A 10685-nucleotide genomic window follows, 5' to 3' on the forward strand; every position below is an offset into this window, starting at 1 on the left:
GACTTCGTATCTAGTTTTGCAGAAGAATTCAACTAGGGCTGAAACAAAGGCAAACTATTTTACCATCTTATTCATTTAACTTTTATCTAGTTTGTCTGGTCAATATGGTTATTACTTTCAGTCATGGGTTGCCCTCACAGTATTACAGTATTCCTACGGTTCTGGAAACCTCCGAGAGCTTTGTATTTGACTTCTGGTTCTATCTAAACCACTGCTCCGTGTCACTAAAATCAAAATTTCCCTAACATCTGTCCTTGGAAGCATCTGATGTGCAAAATGTGATGAACAAAACATTTATATGCACAGTTTTCCCTTATTTTTCTTAATTATTTTGACAAAACAGTCCTCACTCCAGCACTTGGATTTACATCACACTGTTTACTGTTTTCAATGGGGATGAGCGCGACTGATGATACTGTTGGCTAGTAATATATTACTGCGCCATTAACAGGGTCATCACTCGCTACACCGGTGCTACGAGGGCGCCCAGCGCCCTCCGCCCCGCTCCCGCCCCGGCACCCGGGCACCGCCGCGGAGACCAGCCGGCCGGACTTGCTCTCCGACCGGCCACGGCCTTGGCGCGGTTACGAGCAGCCACAGCGGCTCGGCGCTCTGACAGGCCCCGCTCCGGCTGTCCGCCCGCCCGCCCGGCAGCTCCCTCTGCCCGCACACACACGGGGCCGCCGCCCCTCACGCCAACGGCCGTAACGGCCGCCGCGCTTCCCGCCCCGCCCTGGCGTCACTGCCGGAGCGGCCCAAGATGGAGGCCGGCGGCAGCGGCGAGGACCCGCTGCCGAGGCTCAGGCGCTCGTTGCGGCGAGGGGCAGAGCCCCGCGACCCGCTGCTGCCGCAGCCGCCTGTCGGAGGCGGCGGGACGGCCGGTGGGTGGTTCCGGGGACGCGGGCCGAGGATGCGGAGACCCCGCCGGGCGGGGAGCGGAGCGGAGGCAGGCTGTGCCAGGCGGGCGCTGTGGCAGAAACGCCCGGGCGGGAGGCGGTGAGGAGCAGCGCCGGCCGCAGCGGTGCCCCCGCGGCGGGAGCCGGGGAAGGGGACGGAGCCTGCTCCCGGCAGGAGTGAGGGGGCTCCTCGGGCACCGGGGCGCGTTGCCCTGCCGGCGGGGTACTGCTTGCTTGCAGCTCACGGAGACGTGAGTGGCATAAAAAGACTTGCACCCGCGGATTTCTCGATGGGGATGAAGTGCTTAAATGCTCCAGACCCTAGCACTAGTAGATGAGGAAGAATCTAGGAAATAAAAAATAAAAATGCCTGTAAACTCCAGCAGAGCTTTTTGTACGGTCAGCTAGTTATAATGCAAGTGGAGGAGCCAGCATACATTACACTGCTGGAGGCGCACGGGCCACCAATAACTTACAGTGATAAAAGTATGAAACATCAAAGGCACCTTTGACACCTTTTTTGACAGTGTGTGTGTAAGTATTGAGTGTGTGTTAGCTGGTTACTGTCATGCACAAAAATATGCTTTCTAATCTGCTTGCTCTGTTGTCTTGCTTTCTCTAAAACAATACATGGTGATGAGGAAAAAAAGAAAAGATACTTTTCCACATAATGATAGTTTACCTGCTGAAGGTATACAGCATGAATCAAGCTGGCTCCTGAAACTGAAGTTGAAAATCTTGTGAAGTAACTGAAGTTGAGTACAGGAAAATTATTTAGGCCTGAAATTGGTTTGCAAATATTAATAAAAAGGGATAAAAATTAATTGGTAATTGGAAATACCAACCTGACTTTCTATATGCTAGATTAATAAAAATGCTTTAATAGCACCAGGAGGTTTTTAATTAGTTAAATAACCCTTACAAAAACTAGTCAGCTTTTAATTTCCTAAAAGGGTACACAGACACAGTATGTGCTGATTGTTACTGCTTTATCGTTTTATCAGAGGGTATCTTGCTTAGTCTGTTTTATTTCAGGAAACGTACAGAGCTTTTTGGAATACTTCCTCTGTAATACAAGGTGGATTATACTGAGTATAATAATTTCCAAAGATAAATGAATTAAAAAGATAAAGCGTCATGTTTTACGCAACTATAATCATACTCCATTTAATGACTGGCTTTAATGCTATAATTATGTTCTTATTTACAGAAGAGTCTACAGCTGTAGAGAAGAAGAGGAAGCCTCTTACCAGACTGAATATTCATTCTGCATTCTGGATTCTGGCATCGATTGCTGTGACATACTACTTTGATTTTTTTAAAACTGTTAAAGAAACTATTCAAGCAGATAGGTAAGGTACCTTTTCTTACAAATAAAGTTGTGTTTCCGTCTTATAATCATATTCAGTTTGTTACATCTGAACACTGTGTTTTAAATCTTGGATGAACAAGATCTACAATAGGAATAGAGAGAGCTGGGACTGTTCAGCCTGGAGAAGAGAATGCTCAGAGGGATCTTATCAATGTATACAAATAGCTGAAGGGAGGATGTAAAGAAGACGGAGCCAGGCTCTTCCAGTGGTGCCCAGTGACAGGACCAGAGGCAATGGGCACAAAGTGAAACACTGGAGGCTCCCTGTGAACATCAGGAAACGCTTTTTCTCTGTGAGGGTGACTGAGCGCTGGCACAGGCTGCCCAGGGAGGTCATGGAGTCTCCCATCCTTTGAGATACTCAAAACCTGTCTGGACACGGCTCTAGGTGACCCTGCTTGAGCAGGTGGGTTGGACCAGAGGACCACCTAAGTCATTATTATTAAACTAATTTTTAAGTAAATAAAATGCTTAAAATTTTGCTATAATTTTTTTATTTTTTTCTTTTTTCTACCGAGCCATCTGTGTACATGCAAAATTTGTTCAAATAGTGGGATGTTTTAATACTGTACCTTCAAGTTTACACTTAAGTACAAGAAATTGCTGCCTGTTTTGTTGAAAGTGTTGGGGTTTTGATTTTATTTTAATCAAAAAAAGCTGAAATTAAACATCAAAATGAAGTTCTTTTCTCTAGAAGTTCTCTAGACTTCTTTGAGTAGACCAGTGAAAGATTAGTGAAATAGTTTTTATGAAATTACTTCTTTTTCTTTTCTACTAAATTGTTTTCAATGGGATTGATGAGTGTTAAATATTTTTAGATCGCTTCACCTGGAAGTGCTTTTAAAACTCTCTCATTGTCATTATTGTATCAATATGTGGAAGCTGAACAGGGCCTGGCTCTGTGCTGTGAGGTTGTCTGGAGCTGCTCTTCCAGGCTGGTCTAGATACACCCTACATCCAGGTGGCTGTGGATACAAACTAGTGACTCCAGGATGTGATCAAGGTTTTGGGTGGCCCCATCTGCTCCCTGCAATACCCTGTCTTCCTGCATTGCTTATTTAGGTAGACTATGGCAACTGCTCTCTTAATGCAGATTTCTCAGTTGGTAGTATTGAGGTACCAAAATAGCATACAATATTTGCTGTACCGTACCGGAGCAAATGTTAACCTGAGTAGGAAGATCCTTGATTACCCTTTGTAATTTAGTAATCAAACTATGGTAATAAGAATTCACTTTTTAAAATTTTTATTTGCTAAATACACATTTAGATAAGTATAAGATTTTATTAAAGTGCACCTTCCTCCCAAGTTGTCTTTCCAATCTTACTCTTGAATTATATCCTTAAAGAGGCTCGAAAGTGCATCTTCCTAAATAATCATATACCCTGTGTTTTCTTGATTCCGAGTTTGAAATCCTGGATTTCTCCATGGTTTTCTTCAGCTGCTATAAAGAAAAATCTTCATGCTTCTTGTCTGTTAAATTTGAGAGTTCCTAAACTTGAAACCTTATTAAAGCTTTCTGCAATGTTCTGTTGCACAAAAATCAGTAGTCTATAGTGAGAAGCACAGTTGCAGTGGAGCCTATTTTATTTCATTACTGATAAAGTATTTTTAGTGTGGTAGTATAGTAGATCACTGACAAGGTCTATTGCATTGCATTTCCAAAATATTTGAGGGAAAAATGACAGGAATGTTGCATTGCAAAATAAAACTCAATTAGTTATGTATATTAGACAGCTTTAGAAGGGCAAAAAGTATTTTGTAGAAGTAATTTAAGAAAAAAAACCTACAGGAACCCTAGGCCAATCTGTATAATTAACAGGTATTGTCTATTCTGTTTCTAGACGACAATGAAGATTTATGTGCAAATTGCAATGGGACTGTCCTTAACATGCTTTAACATGCTTTCCTCCCCCACAGTTGGTGGTTTGCCTCTGGTGGTTGTTTATTGGCTGCATGTTTATCTGTTGCCTTTTACTGCATACTATATCTTGAGTGGTATTGTGGAATTGAGGATTACGATGCGCAGTATCCAGCACTGATACCTATCACAACAGCTACCTTTATTGCAGCAGCAATTTGGTAAGTTCGAACACTGTACCAACTCCTGCTAAACCTGATCAAGTCTAACTGTTCGTGGGCTCATTTTATAAAAAAGTGTAATGTCTCTAATTCTACTAAGTGTATTGGTGACAATACCAGTTCTACGTAGCATCATTTCTTCCACTTTCAACATGCATCCACAAAGCAAGTGTTGGAACTGTCAAAACTGTATATTAAGTGCGCTTGTAGATGTACCAGATCTTTTCTGTCTTGAAAATTTGTGGGGAAAGTGAAGTCCTTAGCTTTGTTAGTGTAAACTGCTCACCTCTGACAACTATTTGTGAGGTTTACAAATTAAGACAAAGGTGTATTCTCTAGCTGAGAAAAAATTATGCCTGATCCGTTTCTAATAGAGTTCTTCATTATCAAACAATCTATAAATAGCAATCATATACTGAAATTTATACTTCTATTGTTACAAGAGCTTTCAGGGTTTATATCTTGTCAGAGAATGGTACTTTTACTAAGAGCTACTTTTTTTATGAGATTACAGGAGTCAGAATTGAGCAAACGTGCATGTGAATGAAAAAATTATATACGTGTGCCAGTATATTTATTTGCTCTCTGCATGAAAGCTGGTTCTCTCTTTAAGTTAGATGTCATATCTGAATAATGTCAGTCAGTATTTGTTGCAGTGCTGTGAAAAAAAGGAAGACTGAAGAAGATGAAGGTTCTCTATAGTTTAGAATTAGTTCAATCTAGAATCCTTGTAATTCAATTGTAAAATAAGTTGGTTTTCCCCCTTTCTCATCAGTTAACTCGAATCTGCTTGACTGGAAGTACAAACTAAGGCTTTTCTCAGCTGCCATGTATGCCCATGGGAAAATCAAGAGTAGTTAATTTTCAAGTGCTTCATATACAGAGATTCTGAAAGTAAAAGGTATCCCTTGATGGGACTGAGTGGCCTTGCTCAGTGTAAAATCTGCAGCAGCTACTGAAGCTCTATGAGTTGCAGTAAATAAACAGTAAACTAAACTACCAGTTTAATAAGTCGGTGCTGGGGTCTTTTTGTTTTGTTTTCTCTCAAGTGGTAAAGAAACAAGTATTTTTCCCGGTTGAGTAATTTAAATGTGATTTCCTCTTGTGCCGTATTTTCTTTGTGTGGCTGGTATTTCCATAATATGACAATTGAACTTAGCCCAAACTTGCTTTTATTCCCAGTTTCAACATTGCCTTGTGGCCTGTTTGGTCGTTTATGACACCTTTGTTGCTCTTCATTCAGTTTATGGGTGTTGTGATGCTTGTGTCACTCCTGGGATAAGTCCTTCAGGTAAATAATTGAATTGCTTAAGCACATAAAAATATTTATCTTGTTGCATGAACTGCTTTGTTAGACATTTAAGGATTGTAAGACCATTTAAGGATTCCTTCTCTATGTTTTTGTGTACATTTTTAGAATATTGACATTTTGTGGCATATACAGTGACCGGAGAACATGCAAGTATCCTAAGGGGAAGAATATCCTTTTTGTCTTCTCTAAGATTCCGTTCTAGACAGTGAGAAGAAGTGATTCGTGAGAATGGATGGCTTTGGGGTGTATAGGCCAAACACCTGCAGCTTTTACCCAGACTGGGAAAACTTAGAGAAGTTGCTTGACCTGATAGTAAAGGGGAGAATCTATTAACATCCATATGCAACTGTCTTCTCTATTTTTTTTTTTAAATTCAAAGTCTTTGTCTTATCTTTAAGTATGCTGTTTTCATTTTCTGTGATGAACAGTCCAGATCAACCTGCTATCCGGAAAACTGCCAGATTTCGGAAGTTCTTTGTTCTTCCTAAAAACCTTTCAAAGGCAAAACCGGATATTTTGTTGACTTGAAAAATTTGTTCTCAATAACTGCCACGTTCAAAAGGGGTTCTCACATCTTTTGTTAGGATATACTATTCAGATGAATCCTGTGAAATTTAAAAAGCTTAAGGAAGACATCAAAGACACTCAATAAATAGGGTAAGGGATGCCCCCTGTATCACAGGCGTCTACAGCATCCAGTGAAGTGACTCCTTCAGCAGGTCTTGTTTGCTGTACGTCTCAAGGGAATGTGGGGAAGCCTGTTTGGTTTTGCTTGCCGTCACAAATCCTTTCCAGTGAAGAAGTCCCCCAGCATTTTTGTGAGTGCAGCAAGAAGAATGAGACAGTGCTGGATTCTGAGCGTAGCCTCTTGTAGTGCCAGAGTTCTAGGCAAAAAATATTTAATGGCTGGGACAGTGAAACACAGCTTTTGTTTGCATAAACAAACTGACACTAGTGTTGCATTTTTTCCCTATTTTCTAGATATCAAGAAACCTGATTTTTTAAGGAGGTAATTAACTTAGGGCATATTCTGACACCACCTATAGACTTCCGAAAAATACACCACTTACTTCAGAACCTCTTTACTGCATTATGGGAGCTTCAGTCACACTGGTTAATGCAAACTTCTTCAAATCGTGTTTGTTCGTTCTGTCAATTAGCTGTGTTCTGTCTGAGCACTGGAAAGATGTGGGGAAAGGACACATTTCAGTGTGTTAGAGCTGATGGTATTAACAGACTAAAACAACCATTCTGCATTAATTTGTACTTAGAAAGTAAGAAGTACAAGTGAATTACAGATATCCCGAACAGCTGAAACTTACGAAAACATTCTGGTTTTCTATATGAACGGCCAAGTAAATTCTGTTATACTGAATTTATTAATTCTGTATTAGGCCAAATAATTATTGGCCTAATAATTAGGGCCAAACTATTACTTGGTGATGCAAAATCATTAACTATCGAATTAGTACAAGATACAGCTTGTGCCGTATATACAACCTTACAGCATTTTTGTTAAAGTTGGATTTGTTTTTTTCTTTTCTTTCAGCTTCATGTGAAGGACTCAAGTAACTGTTATCCTGCAAAGTGGATGCCACTTTTGTTACATTCCAGTACTTTTATCATTTCTAATACTGCTTGTCTGCTCTAACTGATACTGTAATTCTTAGACTACCCGATTTATAAATCAAATGGACATAACCATAGGTCAGCCAGTAGCTGGGAAAAAGCAACCAGTTAGTGAATAATTGAAAGATAGATGGGTTTTACCTCTCTTAGTAACATAAAGCATTTCATCACTGCTTTGTAAAGCTTTTATTCATATTTCAATATTAAGCAGATGGGTAATAAGTCAGTTACATAGTCCTAAATCCTATTTGGGGACTCCAGAGGTCACCTAGTCCAACTTCCTCCTGAAAGCAGGTTGGTTGGTTTGAAAGTACTTGATACTTAATAAAAGCGTTGTGGTTTTTAATACTATATTCTTTCAATTTGAATTAACAGCTAAAATATTGTTATCTGGAATCTGTGTTTGTACTTGTAAACTTACTCGTAGATGACACAGGAGACGTTTCATGATCTATTAAATTTCTATGCTATGTGTGTTATCACGTAGGAAATATTTTATTACCTAATCTCTTAACTTCAGATCTGCTACTGTTTCAAAGAAGATATGGATCGGGGTAAGGGCCTGGAAAGCTGGTTGACGTTTACATCATTGTTAATTTGGCAGTGCCATCAGTGAAATAAATAAATTCTGCTTGGGCTGATAATAGTTTGTCCACAGCCAAAGATCGATGATCAAGATGTGAATAACAATAATATGAACAATATTCTTGAATACCAATAATATGAACAATATAACACTACACAAGAAATTAAGAGCACAAAGTAAATTCTTCTGATGTATGCACTATTTTTTCAGTATTCAGGATGTTATTCTTCTGTAAATTAACTTTTCATTCTCAGCAGTGCCTGTTAATGAAGTTGCCATTTTTCTTCCTCAGCAATAAAGAGGCTGATATTAACTTCAATGCCATCAGTCATACACAGCTGGGGAAATAAAATTACTTCGTCTGTGTGTTCACTTTGGCTGAGATGCCTAAGTATCTGGAGACCTGTGCACCATTTAGTGGCTAGACCATTTGATATAGATCCTTGGGTTAAATACTTTCACACCCAGACCTTTTGGAAGACAGGAGAATGTAGAAGCTGGGTATTAAAACTTGTTAAAATTTACTCTATGTGACTGTTGCTTGAAGTCTGGACCATTAGAGGAGACTCTGTTCTTCATTCTGACTTTCAAATTCACACCATTGCTGAATACACAATACATGACGTGTTTAGTAATGAAGAAGATAGACATTGTCTTAAGCTGCTACTGCTTCATTGAGGAAAAAAGTTGCTGTCAGTATGCAATGCAAAGGACCGGTCAAACCAAAATAAAATACATTTAGCATTGCTGTTAAGTAGCTTGTAGAGTAAGTTAACAGCTTGATTTGTTTAGATGTAATATTTAAGTTTTCCAAACCCAGTTGTACTTCACATCTTTAAGGGGCAAGTTGCTTATCTTCAGGTCTTCATCTTTTAACAAATTTTAACAATTTTATGTCTGCATACGCAGGTACATTTGAGAAACTTTTTTAAGTATGATATTTAAAATGCATTGTTGCTCAGGGATGGTAATTATCACTGTATTTTTATTTGTCAACTATATAAATGCTCTAGGTGTCTTAAGTTGCCTTGTACTCCTGAATTAAAATTACTGTTTGCTACATGTTTTTTCAGATTTATTCTTCTGGACGTCTTAATAAACTTTGTATAAAAGCGATCAATTGTTGTTCAGTACTAATTGTTTAACAGTCTTGGGGACTGTCAGCCCATTGTCTTGCCTAGAAAATAGATGTTCATGTAGATTTTAAATAACTGTACTTGACTTGGAGCACGTTTGTCTTTCGTGACCTCTCAGCTGGGTTTACTGAAGGTGTAATACCATTCTGTGTGCCTTTGGAGAGCTATTTGCCTTCTGACTACTTCGATGTCGTTTTCTGAAAACCCCAGGTAGATACACTCACTGTCCAGAAGTCCCGCAAAGTCTTTCAGTACCAGTTATCCAATGCAATACTCATTCAGTTACATGCTCAAAAGGAAGCAGCGGCAAATCGGTAAGATATTAAGCCAATGTTTGCTGTAATAAGCAACCTGACAAATTGGTGCTGCCTCTTTCAGTTCTGTGAGCTCCTTGCTTTTGTTATTTTCCTCACCACCAAATAAAGAATGTAGGGCAAGAGATTAGAAAGAGAGATCTTAGTAGTTTCCTGAAAACAATTATCAGGCAGTCAAAATCCCTACCTCTACCAAAGCCTGAATGTATTGGCTGGCTGCAGACCACCACAGGTACCTTCTGTATCTATTTACATTAATTACACTTCAGGAGAATGTGTACCAGCACCAAAGAGCTTTTCTTCACAGGTGACAAGGGATGCGCTGGAATAACGTTGAAATAAAATAGTCCAGAGAGTGGAGATTATTTGTCACGGTTATCTGTAGCAGCTCTGTAAAATGAAAGCATCTTCCTTAGTTACTCCTTAAAGGTTATGTTATGTAAGATAAAAGTAGGACTTGGCATTTCCATAAACTTCAGATAGTGATGGCTGTAGCTCTGGGCCAGAGGTGGTTGAAGCCTTCACTGTTTGACTCGTCATGCTTTTTATTTATACTGCTGTTATGGGCCAGGCAGAAACACGGGGCTCCCCTCCAGTTCACTGCCTTTTTCAAAAGGAAAATTTGTAGATGGCTTACAACACCTGTTTCTTGAGAACAGGCCAAAATGAGTAAAGGACATGAGCTACTACTTCCGTACGCTTACCTCAATAGGGGATTGGACAGAATTCACTCATTCCACCCTTCTGCCGTTTTGTGCTCCTTCCCTCTTCTTAAGAGGAACGTGAACCTCGGAAATTTACAGACAAGGTCAGGAATGTCCTTTGGTACTTAAGAAAAAAAACCCTCTTTACTCGTTTCTGGCTGCGGAAGCGAAAAAGCTTAAAAAACCTAAGTTTTGCCAGTGGGAGTGGAGTAAAATAGATGCTGTCTTTTAATTTCTTCCATTTTGTTTTTTTTTTTGTTAATGTAGCTGTCTTAATTTCATGTGAGACATAGGTCACTCACTGTAAAAACCAATGCCTTGGATATTTGATATGCTACCAACAGATACAGGGTAAAAATGCAAGACCTGCCTGGCGAGAACACGGACCAGTCTAGCTTGGTATCTGGCCTCAAAGCTATGGCTAGGTACCTGAATACCTAGAATTAAGAGAATTTGTATTGTACGCGAACAAAATACCATTTAAAATACGTCGTGTTTTACACTGGGCTAAATTCCTGTCAGCCCCTAGAGACAACCAACTGGTGCTCCGAATCTTGAGGTTTGAATACGTTTATGTCTTACGACCATAGATCACAGTTACGCCTAAGCAGTTTAAATAAAAAAAGGTCAGTATTAAAGATGTGTATAAGAATT

The 10685-nt window shown here is 39.8% G+C and overlaps 1 protein-coding gene across 2 annotated transcripts; it reads left to right on the forward strand.

Moving 5' to 3' along the window:
• The first annotated feature begins 744 nt into the window (after nt 1-744).
• On the forward strand, nt 745-8993 carry TMEM128 (transmembrane protein 128). Of its 2 annotated transcripts, none has more exons than XM_087737773.1 (5): nt 745-881; nt 2107-2248; nt 4189-4350; nt 5533-5641; nt 7212-8993. In XM_087737773.1, the coding sequence occupies exons 1-4, from the start codon at nt 761-763 to the stop codon at nt 5630-5632; spliced, it is 525 nt and encodes a 174-aa protein (XP_087593899.1). In that variant the 5' UTR covers nt 745-760; the 3' UTR covers nt 5633-5641; nt 7212-8993. The 2 variants fall into 2 exon arrangements, with proteins under 2 accessions (XP_087593899.1, XP_087593900.1); XM_087737774.1 differs by lacking the exon at nt 7212-8993 and adding an exon at nt 5768-7199.
• Nucleotides 8994-10685: the final 1692 nt, after the last annotated feature.

Source organism: Nipponia nippon, unplaced genomic scaffold (genome assembly GCF_047370975.1).
Source record: "Nipponia nippon isolate SJK-2023a ecotype South Korea unplaced genomic scaffold, ASM4737097v1 scaffold_6, whole genome shotgun sequence".
NCBI classification, from domain to species: Eukaryota; Metazoa; Chordata; class Aves; order Pelecaniformes; family Threskiornithidae; genus Nipponia; species Nipponia nippon.